Genomic DNA, 16911 nt, shown 5'->3' on the forward strand with positions numbered 1-16911 from the left:
ACACATAACTTATTTTTCATGACTAAATTATTATTATTACACACTTTACAGGAAGAGAGAAACTGGTAATAAAATATATAGATGTCACATTTCATCTTTAATTGTCAGTACATACTCAGGACGCATATCATGCTCAGCTGTTGCTATGCACTGTAACGGGTTAAAAACTGTTTATTACAGGAGTCTTTCACTTTCGGTAAAGCTCCATCGCTCCTTCCGCTATCCGCACTTCACACTCTAAAAAAGCCACGTATCATTATTTCCTTCACATTTTCCACCGACCAATTAGCGCCAGGAACCCCCGAAGGTACGGTACGAAATCCCTTCAGTAGTTACTCACCCTTAGCAACGACTTTGATTGACACGATATGCTATCCATTCAACTGCTACATTGGTTTTTCTGTAGTACTGAATCCACCAATCAGCTTACGACTGACTCGAAGTCACCTTTCTATTCGTCAAAAGGTGCGTTTCAAGGAGCCAATCGCCAACTCCAGCCACGGCTGCTGTTCAAAGGTGGATTGGGCTTTTCCATCCAATCAGCATCTGGAGACGAGGTGGGCAGAGTGCTGCGAAAGCAGGCTTGGCTTTTAACTGTAAAGGGAGTAACATGGTGCCCTGGTGGCTGTTTGTGTTTACGTTAAAGAGAGAGGTATTTCTGTTGTAAGTACGGTAATCCACACACACATTTCATCCCTCGCTATTTATTTGTATCAATGTGCAATCCCCCTCGATGGGAAAGGGTTTGCGGTTTGGAAACCTGAGCATTTCTGTGGCGCTTCTGCTCCTGCTGAAAGTAGCGCTCACTGGGACATCGTACACCTCCGCCGAGGGGAAGCCCGGAGCTGCCGCCGCTGAGGCCGGGGCGGAGGCCGGCGAAGATGGTGGCAGTGCAATAGAGAGAGGGCTGGAAAGCGTGTGGGCTGCAGCGGCATTCGGGGATGTCACTGTGGAAGACGATGAAAACGCAGCGGCCGAGGAAGCGGGCGATTCAACAGCGGAATCAAGTGGGGACGGAAAGATCAAAAGGTTCATAAAAACTTATTCTACGTTCATAAAAAGGACGTTCACAAGCGCTTTCAACGTTTGAGGCACTATATATATATATATATATATATATATATATATATATATATATATATATATATATATCTCGCGCTTTGGGGGAAATCCCGAGTCAGTCATTAGTGGAGCAGCAGTGGTATTGTTGTTGTTTGTGGTCTGCGACTTGTTGGAATGTGTTGAGACAACGCAGGGTACCAATACTATACATATGAATCCAGTAACTTGATTGTATTTCACACTCGATATGTCTACTTGATTTAAGTGCCACTATTTCTTATTCTGTCGAGACCGAGAACAAAACTTGTTTTTAAATAGGATTTCTGCACAAGACACATTGCGTGGAATTGCAAACAAATGTAATTTTATAGCAAAAAAAAAAAAAAATTGGGGGCAAGAAGATATTTAAAGTGAGCAAATCGTAGTGAAGCAAGCTGCTGTTTGACTTGGACTGAGTGACTCGCCATGCATGTTAATACTACTGGGGTAGACAACGTAATTTAAACAGCAAAACGCTTTTGCTAGTTTTCAGTTGTGTTCTCTGTAAACCTGAAAACGGTTTGTACATTTGTTTGTCCTGACAAGTTTCTTAATATTATCGGCGCTTACTAGTGCACCATTGTACTTCAGTACTACAAATACTCATTTATTCGCAACATCTTTCTTAAGTTGCTTTCTTAAGTCTTTCGTATAACTGCAGACCCTTTTAAAATGATAAAACGCTTAGTATAATTTTTTTTTTTTTTTTTTTGTAAGCAACCATTGATAGGATGTTAGAAGTCGTAGAATGAGAAACTCCTCTTCAATGTTGTGCCGCAGTAGAGAAAGGTGCTTGACCAGCTGCTGTTGTGATTTGTGCGCACAGTCGAGTCCCTTCATGTTTCCAGGGTAGTTGTTACAGACTGGTGATCGTGCACACTGTGTCCCTGGTAAAATAAATCTGTATCTGAGCTCTTACAAGGCAGGGCACAACCTGCTTCTTAAATCTTGCTTTTAATAGATAGTTATGACTAGTTATTTCAACTGTACATCATGTTTGCTCTAAATGTAAAAAATAAATTGATCTAAATTACTGTATACCTATACCTTTTATGAAGTAGTAGTTTGTGGGAAATTGGAATACACGTCTCCTAACTGGGAAAGCTAAAGTACAAGTACTTTCAGGGAAAACTAAGAATACATATTGAAACTCTAACAAGTCAAAGAACTTGACATGATGTAAGGATGCTTGGGTTCTTGTAGATCTGTCTGGACCTGTACTTTATATGGATGGCCGTTTTCCTCCGAGTTGTCGTGCAAGTTGATCTCCCTAACAGAAAGCAGCAAAGCTGATTAAATACGGAGATATTGGACTAAAACAAACTTTACTGCTACTAAAATATCAACTCTGATTCTACTCTGTATTCTGTAAACCAAGAAGTTGGCTGTGGACGCGGTGCAGAAACCTCAAATCTTTTTAGATCTGACATATGAAGCATCCTAGCAAAGTCACGTTGGATATTACAGAATGTATTTGAGGTAAGACTGTATATGGTCTTGGATAAACTGAATGTCATGCCATATGAAATCAATAAAAAAAAAACAGCCATTTTTTGCTTGACCTCTGATTTTGATAACCTTTTGCACATATTGTCTTTGGAAGAAATGATTACACTGTGAATTGTAGGCCTGAGTGACCTCCCATTGATGAGATGCAGTTCAACACAGCTTGACCTGATTTGGACACCCACTGTGCCTTTCCATTGTCAGAACTTCCTCCAGAACTGACATAGAAAGCTGGTGTTGGTGTTTTCAAGCTATCAAGTAGACTATATCAAAATTGATGTGAAGTTCAAGACAAAGTTATGTGAATCTGTGACCTTTGACCTCACCCAGGTCAGATTGCGTAACCATGGAGCGGTGAGTTGAGCCTAAAAATTAGGTGAAAAAATTGTAAAAAAAAATGTGAACCACAAAATACTTTTTTTTTTTTTTTTTTTTTTTAAATGTATGAACTTAATGTTGCTTTAATTTGAAAACTTAATTTTAAAGGTTGAAAAGTTCCTAAATGAATGGGATTTGGTAGGACTTTTATTACTTCGTAATTTTACGTATTCTTTTTTATGTATTAATTTTATGTACCCTATTCTTCACCTGTGTGTTTAATTTAGTCAGCCCACAGTCCACATTGACAGATTCCATAGGGGTGTCTGTGTTGTCTATACATTGTTTACGGCGAGGCTCGGAGAGTTTGGTGGCTGACTTTAACAACAGTTCGGTGAGCACATAGGCTGACTGGTGGAGCAACCGGAGAATAAAACAACACGTCCACTGTATCACCCTGCTGGGCAAGTTAATAGCAGAGTAATGTGTTAGGTTGTGTGTTAAAGCCATTCAAAACAAGACAAAAACAAGCTTATGGATTATTTGTTTAACCATTCTGATTATGTGTTTACCATATGTTTAAATGGTAATGGCTGATCTATTTTAAATCTGGCTTGTTGTACATTTAACCTGCTTTGACAAGATGACAATATAAAAATAAAACCGGTAGTTATCTGCAATAAATTCACCCAATGTTTAATTTTTGAACTATTGTGTTATTTTTATATACTGTTATTTTTGGCTTCAGCGTTGCTACGGGGTCAGAAAATTTAAAAAAAAAAAAAAAAAAACTGTTTATTTTAACTGTGGAAATATGGGGCGGGGACAGTGCGAGAAACTGAAGCTGGTAGAACTTTTTTCAGACACCAAAACACGACAAAACTCACAAAATAGTAAAACATATTCAACCTTTTCTCTAATTACTTTAAGCCATTTAACATGCACACATTGGCGCGCTTGTCAGAAAATGAAAATACTGTTAAGATTTGAAAATGTATGTGTACAAATGATATTCGTTTTTTTTACAAGCAAATTTGCAACCGAGCTGTTAGCAACGCTGAAAGATTAACAGATTTATACTAATCATAATAGTAAACCCTGTTCAAACAATCCTAATTGATTTCATGACCCCTGAGTGAATAGCCTGGATTAGCTTATCAGATTCACTGCTACAAATGCATTTGAAATACACTTCAGTATCTGTACATAACTGTCCCAGGTGCAATTTAATTTGTGATGTGTGTAATCCATATATTCTAATGCTAATCCATCACAGAACCTTCAACAGTATTTCTAATGTGAAGACCTCCCAGCACTACGACTTGCACTGTACTGCTCATTCCCTGCACACATTGAGACTCCTGTACTGTACTGCTCATTCCCTGCACACATTGAGACTCCTGTACACATTGAGACTCCTGCACAGCACTGCTCATTCCCTGCACACATTGAGAGACTCCTGCACTGTACTGCTCATTCCCTGCACACATTGAGACTCCTGCACTGTACTGCTCATTCCCTGCACACATTGAGACTCCTGCACTGTACTGCTCATTCCCTGCACACATTGAGACTCCTGCACTGTACTGCTCATTCCCTGCACACATTGAGACTCCTGCACTGTACTGCTCATTCCCTGCACACATTGAGACTCCTGCACTGTACTGCTCATTCCCTGCACACATTGAGACTCCTGCACTGTACTGCTCATTCTCTGCACACATTGAGACTCCTGCACTGTACTGCTCATTCCCTGCACACATTGAGACTCCTGCACTGTACTGCTCATTCCCTGCACACATTGAGACTCCTGCACTGTACTGCTCATTCCCTGCACACATTGAGACTCCTGCACTGTACTGCTCATTCCCTGCACACATTGAGACTCCTGCACTGTACTGCTCATTCCCTGCACACATTGAGACTCCTGCACTGTACTGCTCATTCCCTGCACACATTGAGACTCCTGCACTGTACTGCTCATTCCCTGCACACATTGAGACTCCTGCACAGCACTGCTCATTCCCTGCACACATTGAGACTCCTGCACTGTACTGCTCATTCCCTGCACACATTGAGACTCCTGCACTGTACTGCTCATTCCCTGCACACATTGAGAGACTCCTGCACTGTACTGCTCATTCCCTGCACACATTGAGACTCCTGCACTGTACTGCTCATTCCCTGCACACATTGAGACTCCTGCACAGCACTGCTCATTCCCTGCACACATTGAGAGACTCCTGCACTGTACTGCTCATTCCCTGCACACATAAGAACATAAGAACATAAGAAAGTTTACAAACGAGAGGAGGCCATTCGGCCCATCTTGCTCGTTTGGTTGTTAGTAGCTTATTGATCCCAAAATCTCATCAAGCAGCTTCTTGAAGGATCCCAGGGTGTCAGCTTCAACAACATTACTGGGGAGTTGATTCCAGACCCTCACAATTCTCTGTGTAAAAAAGTGTCTCCTATTTTCTGTTCTGAATGCCCCTTTTTCTAAACTCCATTTGTGACCCCTGGTCCTTGTTTCTTTTTTCAGGCTGAAAAAGTCCCTTGGGTCGACACTGTCAATACCTTTTAGAATTTTGAATGCTTGAATTAGGTCGCCACGTAGTCTTCTTTGTTCAAGACTGAACAGATTCAATTCTTTTAGCCTGTCTGCATATGACATGCCTTTTAAGCCCGGAATAATTCTGGTCGCTCTTCTTTGCACTCTTTCTAGAGCAGCAATATCTTTTTTATAGCGAGGTGACCAGAACTGCACACAATATTCAAGATGAGGTCTTACTAGTGCATTGTACAGTTTTAACATTACTTCCCTTGATTTAAATTCAACACTTTTCACAATGTATCCGAGTATCTTGTTAGCCTTTTTTATAGCTTCCCCACATTGCCTAGATGAAGACATTTCTGAGTCAACAAAAACTCCTAGGTCTTTTTCATAGATTCCTTCTCCAATTTCAATATCTCCCATATGATATTTATAATGTACATTTTTATTTCCTGCGTGCAGTACCTTACACTTTTCTCTATTAAATGTCATTTGCCATGTATCTGCCCAGTTCTGAATCTTGTCTAGATCATTTTGAATGACCTTTGCTGCTGCAACAGTGTTTGCCACTCCTCCTACTTTTGTGTCGTCTGCAAATTTAACAAGTTTGCTTACTATACCAGAATCTAAATCATTAATGTAGATTAGGAATAGCAGAGGACCTAATACTGATCCCTGTGGTACACCGCTGGTTACCACACTCCATTCTGAGGTTTTTCCTCTAATCAGTACTTTCTGTTTTCTACATGTTAACCACTCCCTAATCCATGTACATGTGTTTCCTTGAATCCCAACTGCGTTCAGTTTGAGAATTAATCTTTTGTGCGGGACTTTGTCAAAAGCTTTCTGGAAATCTAAATAAACCATGTCATATGCTTTGCAATTATCCATTATCGATGTTGCATCCTCAAAAAAATCAAGCAAGTTAGTTAGGCACGATCTCCCTTTCCTAAAACCATGTTGACTGTCTCCCAGTACCCTGTTACCATATAGGTAATTTTCCATTTTGGATCTTATTATAGTTTCCATAAGTTTGCATATAATAGAAGTCAGGCTTACTGGTCTGTAGTTACCTGGTTCAGTTTTGTTTCCCTTTTTGTGGATCGGTATTACGTTTGCAATTTTCCAGTCTGTCGGTACCACCCCTGTGTCAAGAGACTGCTGCATGATCTTGGTTAGCGGTTTGTAAATTACTTCTTTCATTTCTTTGAGTACTACTGGGAGGATCTCATCCGGCCCAGGGGATTTGTTTATTTTAAGAGCTCCTAGTCCCTTTAACACTTCTGCCTCAGTTATGCTAAAGTTATTTAAAACTGGATAGGAACTGGATGACATGTGGGGCATGTTGTCAGTATCTTCCTTTGTAAAAACTTGTGAAAAGTAATCATTTAACATATTTGCTATTTTTTTTTCTTCCTCTACGATTTTGCCATTTGTATCTCTTAAACATTTAATCTCCTCTTTGAATGTTCTCTTGCTGTTGTAATATTGGAAAAACATTTTGGAATTGGTTTTAGCTCCCTTAGCAATGTTCATTTCTATTTCTCTCTTGGCCTTTCTAACTTCCTTTTTGACTTGCATTTGCAGTTCTGTGTACTCTTTCTGTGTACTTTCTTTTTGGTCCTTTTTTAATGCTCTGTAAAGTGCCTTTTTTCGCTGAATATTTTTTTTTAATTGATCTATTAAACCATTTTGGCAATTTAGTTTTACATTTAGATTTGTCTACTTTAGGGATATAATTGTTTTGCGCCTCTAGTACTACGTTTTTGAAGAACAACCATCCTTCTTCTGTGGGTGTTTTCTCTATTTTACTCCAATCTACTTCTGTTAGTCTCTGTTTCATGCCTTCATAGTTTGCTTTTCTAAAATTGTAAACCTTAGCTTTAGTCTTTACTTTTGAGGATTTAAAAAACACTTCAAATGAGACCATGTTGTGGTCTGAGTTTGCCAGTGGTTCTCTGACCTCTGTTTTAGTTATTCTATCTTCGTTATTTGAAAAGACTAAATCAAGGCATGCCTCCCCTCTAGTGGGTGCCTTCACAAATTGTGTTAGGAAGCAGTCATTTGTCATTTCCACCATTTCTATTTCATCCTTCGCGCTACCCACCGGGTTTTCCCATTTTATTTGGGGGAAGTTGAAATCCCCCATTAGTATGGCTTCTCCTTTGCTACACACATTTCTAATGTCATTGTATAACAGATTATTGTGCTCACCGTCTGAATCTGGCGGTCTATAGCATGCTCCTATTATTATGCCCTTTGAATTTTTGTCTGTTATTCTGACCCATATTGATTCGGTTTTATTTTCTTTGTCCAGGTTTAACACCTGGGCTTCAAGACTGTTTCTTATGTATAGCGCTACCCCTCCTCCTCTTCTGTCCTGCCTGTCTTTCCTATACAGTGTATACCCACAAATATTATATTCGTCCCCATCACTCTCAGATAACCACGTTTCTGTAACACCTATCACATCATAGTTACCTGTTAGTGCAGTAGCTTCAAGTTCTAGAATTTTGTTTCTGATACTTCTAGCATTTAGATAAATACATTTAATGGTTGTCTTACCTGAGTTGTTGTTCTTGTTTTGATGCGGTCTCCCTTCTGTTTTTTTGTTGATTTCTCCCCCCTTCCTTTCTAGTTTAAATGCTTCCGAACCTGCTCGAGGATCTTTTCTCCAAGTAGACTAGTTCCCTTGTTATTTAAATGCAGTCCATCCCGTCTATACAGATAGTCCTCGTTGTAGAAAGTGGTCCAATGATCAAGATAGGTGAAGCCTTCCCGTGTGCACCACGTCTTCAACCATTGGTTTTGATTTATTATTTCCAGCTGTCCATATGGTCCTTTGCAAGGTGCGGGTAGTATACCAGAAAATACCACAGTTTTGGTTTTCTCTTTTAATTTCCTTCCTAGCTCTCTGAATTTGTTTTGCAGGGATTTTGGTCTGTCTCTTCCAATGTTGTTTGTACCGATGTGGACGACTACTACCGGGTCGTCTCCTGTTCGTTCTAGGAGCCTGTCCACGTTCTCAGTGATGTGCTTGACCGAGGCTCCCGGAAGGCAGCACGTTGACAACATAAGGGTTACTACAACACATTCCCTGCACACATTGAGACTCCTGCACTGTACTGCTCATTCCCTGCACACATTGAGACTCCTGCACAGCACTGCTCATTCCCTGCACACATTGAGAGACTCCTATACTGCTCATTCCCTGCACACATTGAGACTCCTGCACAGCACTGCTCATTCCCTGCACACATTGAGACTCCTGCACAGCACTGCTCATTCCCTGCACACATTGAGACTCCTGCACTGTACTGCTCATTCCCTGCACACATTGAGACTCCTGCACAGCACTGCTCATTCCCTGCACACAGTGAGAGACTCCTATACTGCTCATTCCCTGCACACATTGAGAGACTTCTGTACTGCTCATTCCCTGCACACATTGAGAGACTCCTGTACTGCTCATTCCCTGCACACACTGAGACTCCTGCACTGTACTGCTCATTCCCTGCACACACTGAGACTCCTGCACTGTACATAAGAACATAAGAAAGTTTACAAATGAGAGGAGGCCATTCGGCCCATCTTGCTCGTTTGGTTGTTAGTAGCTTATTGATCCCAAAATCTCATCAAGCAGCTTCTTGAAGGATCCCAGGGTGTCAGCTTCAACAACATTACTGGGGAGTTGATTCCAGACTCTTACAATTCGCTGTGTAAAAAAGTGCCTCCTATTTTCTGTTCTGAATGCCCCTTTGTCTAATCTCCATTTGTGACCCCTGGTCCTTTGTTTCTTTTTTCAGGTCGAAAAAGTCCCTTGGGTCGACACTGTCAATACCTTTTAGAATTTTGAATGCTTGAATTAGGTCGCCACGTAGTCTTCTTTGTTCAAGACTGAACAGATTCAATTCTTTTAGCCTGTCTGCATATGACATGCCTTTTAAGCCCGGAATAATTCTGGTCGCTCATCTTTGCACTCTTTCTAGAGCAGCAATATCTTTTATAGCGAGGTGACCAGAACTGCACACAATATTCAAGATGAGGTCTTACTAGTGCATTGTACAGTTTTAACATTACTTCCCTTGATTTAAATTCAACACTTTTCACAATGTATCCGAGCATCTTGTTAGCCTTTTTTATAGCTTCCCCACATTGTCTAGATGAAGACATTTCTGAGTCAACAAAAACTCCTAGGTCTTTTTCATAGATTCCTTCTCCAATTTCAGTATCTCCCATATGATATTTATAATGTACATTTTTATTTCCTGCGTGCAGTACCTTACACTTTTCTCTATTAAATGTCATTTGCCATGTGTCTGCCCAGTTCTGACTCTTGTCTAGATCATTTTGAATGACCTTTGCTGCTGCAACAGTGTTTGACACTCCTCCTACTTTTGTGTCGTCTGCAAATTTAACAAGTTTGCTTACTATACCAGAATCTAAATCATTAATGTAGATTAGGAATAGCAGAGGACCTAATATTGATTCCTGTGGTACACCACTGGTTACCACACTCCATTCTGAGGTTTTTCCTCTAATAAGTACTTTCTGTTTTCTACATGTTAACCACTCCCTAATCCATGTACATGTGTTTCCTTGAATCCCAACTGTGTTCAGTTTGAGAATTAATCTTTTGTGCGGGACTTTGTCAAAAGCTTTCTGGAAATCTAAATAAACCATGTCATATGCTTTGCAATTATCCATTATCGATGTTGCATCCTTAAAAAAATCAAGCAAGTTAGTTAGACACGATCTCCCGTTCCTAAAACCATGTTGACTGTCTCCCAGGACCCTGTTACCATATAGGTAATTTTGGATCTTATTATAGTTTCCATAAGTTTGCATATAATAGAAGTCAGGCTTACTGGTCTGTAGTTACCTGGTTCAGTTTTGTTTCCCTTTTTGTGGATCGGTATTACGTTTGCAATTTTCCAGTCTGTCGGTACCACCCCTGTGTCAAGAGACTGCTGCATGATCTTGGTTAGCGGTTTGTAAATTACTTCTTTCACTTCTTTGCGCACACTGCTCATTCCCTGCACACATTGAGAGACTCCTGTACTGCTCATTCCCTGCACACATTGAGACTCCTGTACTGTACTGCTCATTCCCTGCACACATTAAGACTCCTGCACTGTACTGCTCATTCATTGCACACATTGAGAGACTGTTTGGTTTGTATTTGGATAGGACTGGAGCAGCCTGTGTGTACTGTTTTGGCTGAGGAAAGTGCTCTGAGTTTAAGTAATGGGCATAAATATGTGACGGCAGAGCTGGCTGAGTGTAACAAGGATATACTCTTCAGTAAATTGCTTATTTAAATAAAATACTTCACTTGTTATTCCAGGTGATATTTCCTCACAGCTTCTAAAGGCGTAGCTCCTAATATTGGAAGACTGATATTCCTCATGTTTACCTTTTCCTTGCAGCTTATTTTTCCACAATAGTTTCTTCACACGTAAAAATCTCTGTGACAGACGGGGGTGTGCAATTCAATCTCAGTGACAGACGGGGGTGTGCAATTCAATCTCAGTGACAGACGGGGGTGTGCAATTCAATCTCAGTGACAGACGGGGGTGTGCAATTCAATCTCAGTGACAGACGGGGGTGTGCAATTCAATCTCAGTGACAGACGGGGGTGTGCAATTCAATCTCAGTGACAGACGGGGGTGTGCAATTCAATCTCAGTGACAGACGGGGGTGTGCAATTCAATCTCAGTGACAGACGGGGGTGTGCAATTCAATCTCAGTGACAGACGGGGGTGTGCAATTCAATCGCAATTCATGTGCGCATGCTTGGTGTCTGAACTGCAGTACTTACCGTGGTCGCCCTGACTCAGTCTAGCTGGGTTTTTTTTTTTTTTTTTTTTATGCACGTAACATTTTTTTTTCCTTTTTTTTGCCATTTAACAATGTCTGATAAGAGCAATTGACTCAAAATGAAACCTAAGATGTGAACTCTGTCACATGATGAGGGGCTTCACTTCAGATGATCGTATTTCCTGCTAGGAGTACCGCATACACACACTGAATACGTCATTGGAAAGCCTGAGTCTGTACTTTTAAACAAGCCAGGAAGTTGTCTGAGTGATATGCGTGTAACCACAGGGCTGAGTGTAAAGAGTAAATATTTGCATGAGTACAATATAACGGGTCATTTTTGTAAAACTATTATCTGGCTGAAGAGTCTGGAACATAACCCCAATTTATAACATTGCCTGTATTTATTTTTTCCTCTGTTTATTCTGTTGCTAGAAAAACACTGCATGTTTCTAGAGAGTCACACTAGTTTCTGAAAATGCACACCTACCACTTCTGATTGGATATCTGATCTATGGTTGCAAGGAAACTCAGAAATGGCTGTCAAGTGAGCCTCAGGCAAGGCAGACTAATCTTTTCAACTTCAGGTATTTATGCTTTTTGTAAATTGGCAAGTAAGTGATTCTGCTTTCTTAATTCATGAACCTGCCATTTAAATGCACTAAGTCTAGTAAAGTTACCAAAAAAAAACCTGCCATAGTCGGTAAGGTATTAGCAGGGTAGAGACTTTCCAGACAAACTTTCTCTGCAAAAAATTGAATGTAGTTTGTCGTTTACCATAATTACATGTTTTTTTAGATTTAAACACTTAAAAAAATTATTTTAACAAGAGCTATTAATGTATTGGACATGCAAAATCCATCATTTGTGAAACACAACTACAGTATTAAAACATGAAGATTGACAAATGTTTATAATAATAGAAATCAAATTTATATATGAGATTATCTGTACAATATTTTTTATTTAAAAATAAGACTAAATCTCATGGCAATGTGTTTGTCTGAACTTAATGTATTTTTTTTTCAGTGAGAGTAGTGCAGGGAAAGAATGTTGCCTTCTCAAAAAAAAAAACAACCAAAAAACCCACCGACTGGTATGAATCCAGGATCCCCTGCTGCTGCAGCAGTGTGTTCCAGTTAGCCATCGCAGGACAACATGTGAGATGAGGAAAAATGGCTGTAATGTGTTGTACACTTTAATAATATAAATTAATTAAATAAATAAATAAATATACATAGTGTCGTGAAAGTATTTGCCCCCTGTCTGATTTTCTGCATTTTTGCATATTTTTGACACTGAATGTTATCTGATCTTCAACCAAAGTCAAATATTAGATAAAAGGGACCCTGAGTGAACAAATAACACAATGTTGATACTTTTTTCATTTATTTATTAAAGAAAGTTATGCAACACCCAATGCCCCCGTGTGAAAAAGTAATCGCCCCCTTAGACTCAGTAACTGGTTATGCCACTTTTTGCAGCAATAACTGCAACCAAACGCTTCCTGTAGTTATTGATCAGTCTCTCTCAGTGCCGTGGAGGAATTTTGGCCCACTCCTTCATGCAGAACTGCTTCAACTCAGTGACATTTGTGGGTTTTAGAGCATAAACTGCTAGTTTCAGGTCCTGTCACAACATCTCAATGGGGTTTAGGTCTGGACTTTGACTAGGCCATTCCAAAACTTAAAATTTCTTGTTCTTCAACCATTATGATGTAGACTTGCTTGTGTGTTTCGGGTCATTGTCTTGCTGCATGACCCAGTTGCGCTTCAGCTCAGACGGATGGCCTGACATTCTTCTGTAGAATTCTCCAATACGGTGCAGAATTTAGGGTTCCTTCAATGATGGCAAGTCGTGCAGCAAAGCAACCCCAAATCATGACACTACCACTACCATGCTTGGCTGTTGATATGAGGTTCTTACTGTGGAATGCAGTGTTTGGTTTTCGCCAGATATAACTGGGCCCATGTTGGCCAAAAAGTTCCTCTTTTGACTCGCTGGGATTCATGTAACTGTTCAGGTGGCCGTCGGGCACCCATGGACGTGGCCTCCGGCCAATTTTATCTCGCTGTTGTGGAGTGCGTTAATTTATTATTATTCTCCATTCATGGTTTGCCGGCCTCTTCTTTTTGGAGAGAGGTGGCCCATAGCCACTTCCTATCTGCGGCACTGATATGCATGTCACTGTTCATGTATTTCCAGCCGGCCTCACTCCGGTAGCTGTCAGGCACCCACGGATGAGACCGCCGGCCAAATTTATCTTTCACCCCGAGTGCCCTCCATGGTCACCGGGGCCCCGAGCGCCCTCCGCGGTTCATACATCATCTGCAATTGCAATCGCAATCATCATTCATTGCCGTTCGTTCATAGCGGATTCTCCATGCTGAGTCTGGGGTTCAGCAGATACGAAACTGAAAGAACATCAAGGAAAATCTGCAGCAGTAATAGTTGCCAATGATTTCTTATCTGTGATGCAACAGGAGTTGAGTTCAGCTGATAGAAGAGGAGAGGCAGAAGCTATTTTTATATTTGAATAATTGCCAAGTATTTCTTCTTATAGTTGTACTCTTGGTATGTTACTTAAATGTACTAGCAAATGTGTTCCAAACTGCACTGAAAGGAGCATTTCGTTAAAGTATGTTAGACATGTGTAGCGGTGAGGTCGGGTCACAGGGAACCTTCTGTGTGTCTTGAATTTAGTGAACCAGTCAAGCTACAAGGCTAGATCTGCCCCTGTTAATCACTGATTGATTGATTGTGTTCACTGTTAAATAAAACCACAATCCTGCAAGTTATATTCCACTTTTTTCTTTGTGTGTTTTGTGCGACAAGGAGGGGGCAAGTAGATGTTTAAGAAGGACAAGTAGGTTTTTCTAGCGTTTTGTCTGGTGGACAGCAAATGGCACACCTCTGCATATGTACACACACAATCATTTGTACTGAAGATCATCCAAGCCGCGTTTGCGTTTCATGCAAGTGTGACAGACTGATAGACAGAGTGCTGTACCTCATGGTTCTGATACTAAAATGTTGTGCTTCTGTACTAGTATTTGATTTCCTGTTGCAGAATAACAGGATACATAATAAAGCATCTGTTTTTATCTGGAGAATGTCCTTAATAAATCTACAATTGCAACTAATCTGAAGTGGTTCAATAACAAAAGTATGATGCACAATTTTCAGTGATGATTCTGCAACAGACTTCCATGTGTGGGGCTTTGAAGAGAAGTTTTTGTGAGCAGGTTTTTAGAATACTGCAGTACAGGTGTCTCATTGGGGTGGCCCAGGTTTCCCTGTAGACACTTTGAACCAGTGACCTGGTACTCCAGAGGCCATTGTCAGCCCCCAGACATACTTGGGTTTTGACCTGAAGTAGCAGTTTGCTCAGCTGTGAAGTGACCAGGAAATATAAGCTGTTGCTTTCTCCTCAGTACCAGGATACTTGCTTGCTACTGTATGTTGGTGTCCTTATTGAAGCACAATCCCATTGAAATACATTTCACTTGAACATACAACAGGTAGCCAGATCTATTTGCTGGCTACAGACTCCAGAGGCAATTTTGTTTTTTTCAATTGACAGTTATTGAGTCATTCTTTTGATACAAACCCATATTAGGATTTTTAATTATTATAATTAACGCCTTGTTCTATTTTCTGACCAGTAAATACATACATCCAGCACTCCCAAATGATTGCATGAAAAGCAGATTAAATGATGCAATTTGTTGCGATAGTCATGATCATGTTGATTTTCAGCCCTTTTATACATGAAGGAAAATGCCATCATTGTATGTTGTGTACCTGTACTGTGGTCATACAGCTGTTCTGTGTTGCAAGTTGAAGTACAATAACGAGAAAATTGAGCTGGGCTGCACTTTTTTACTTCCTTATAAAAAAACAAGTCATACTTGATACATATTTATGCATTTGTTGGGGCAGCGTATCACAAACTGTCATTTTCCAGAGTGCAAAAATCCACCTGTTAGAGCTGCAACACTGGAAGATCAGTCTGTCAGCCATAGTCCTCAAGAACCCCAAATCTTGTTCATTTGTACTGTTGCAGTCTTAACGTAGGTGCTGTAGAAGTGTTGCTCTATAGCAGCTACAGATGATTTAAAGCATGACCGTCTTCGAATGCTGTTTGCAAACTTTGGGCCGCCTTCTGTGCCCCTTTCTATGAGAAGCGCCCTTCTCTGACCCTCCAGCATCTCCTGAGGGTGTTTAATGCCAAGGAAATATGAGAGGTTACAAATGAGAGGAGGCTGTTTGCTTGTTTGTTTGTTAGTAGCTTATTGATCCCAGAATCTCATTTAAGCAGCTTCTTGAACGATCCCAGAGTGTCAGCTTTGACAACATTACCGGGGAGTTGGTTAACCACTCCCTAATCCATGTGAATGCATTTCCTTGAATTCCTACTGCGTTCAGTTTGAGAATTAATCTTTTGTGCAGGACTTTGTCAAAAGCTTTCTGGAAATCTAAATAAACTGTCATATGCTTTGCAGTTATCCATTGTTTGTTGCATCCTCAAAAAAATCAAGCAGGTTAGTTAGACACGATCTCCCTTTCTAAAACCAAGCTGGCTGTCTCCCAGTGTACTGTTACCATATAGGTAATTTTCCATTTTGGATCTTATTATAGTTTCCATACTTTTGCATATAATAGAAGTCACGCTTATTGGTCTGTAGGTACCTGGTTCAGTTTTGTTTCCCTTTTTGTGGATCGTTACTATGTTCGCAATTCTCCAGTCTGTCAGAACAGCCCCTGTGTCAAGAGACTGTTGCACGATCTTAGTTAGCGGTTTGTAAATAACTACTTTATTTTCTTTGAGTACTATTGGGAGGATCTCATCTGAAGTAACTTAACAAAATAGATGGTGAGTAAGTAGATTCCAGAAAATGCACAGAGTCCTTTTCTTCAGTCAGTTGTTAGGTTTATTGAAATATGCAGGGAGTCTGGTCCCAGGTACAGGACAAACACAATACTCAACATTACAATGTTTGCATGACATTAAATACCCTTCTGTATAGATGGTCCACCTCCCCTTTCTCTGACACTTAACCAATGGTCAAGGTAATTTAATTTATTGTGCGAGCGAGTGTGTGTGTGTGTGTCTGTGTGTGTAGGCTAGTGTGACAACCTCTGAACTCGGTGCATTCTTCACACTCCTGGAGACAAAAGGTCCATACATCTGCCTTTTGTTATCTTCTTGCGACCCCCTTTGATCCTAGTGGCATTATCTCTTTCGATCTCTCTGAAGTCTTTAGAGCCTGTTCCCTTCTAGCACAGCATTGTTATCTCGTTAGCTTGCAGTCAATGTTGGGCAAGAGCTTGTAGACGCAATGTCTCTATCAATGGTTAGCAGTACATGCAATTTGAACCAAACAGTCTGCTATCTGCAATATTAGTCTCTTTTCAGAAAAGAACACCAGTATAGCTCTGCCAGTCCACATGCGTAGCAACTACTAATCAATTCTCGATCCATGTTTTCCAACATCATCCGGCCCAGGGGATGCGTTTATTTTAAGAGCTCCTAGTCCCTTTAACACTTCTGCCTCTGTTATGCTAAAGTTGTTTAAAACTGGATAGGAACAGGTTGACGTGGGGCATGT

The 16911-nt window shown here is 40.5% G+C and overlaps 1 protein-coding gene across 4 annotated transcripts in view; it reads left to right on the forward strand.

Annotated features, from left to right (window-relative positions):
* Positions 1 to 570: 570 nt before the first annotated feature.
* Positions 571 to 16911, forward strand: part of LOC121314894 (eukaryotic translation initiation factor 2-alpha kinase 3-like) — a 48198-nt gene continuing 31857 nt past the window's right edge. For 3 of the 4 annotated variants that reach the window (XM_041248673.1, XM_041248762.1, XM_041248932.1), the window contains exon 1: positions 571 to 1029. In XM_041248673.1, the coding sequence (XP_041104607.1) occupies positions 734 to 1029 (296 nt within the window). In that variant the 5' untranslated portion in view covers positions 571 to 733. The remainder of the gene's footprint in view (positions 1030 to 16911) is intronic. The other variant, XM_041248844.1, reaches the window with a different exon arrangement.

This window comes from Polyodon spathula, chromosome 1 (genome assembly GCF_017654505.1).
Source record: "Polyodon spathula isolate WHYD16114869_AA chromosome 1, ASM1765450v1, whole genome shotgun sequence".
Lineage (NCBI taxonomy): Eukaryota > Metazoa > Chordata > Actinopteri > Acipenseriformes > Polyodontidae > Polyodon > Polyodon spathula.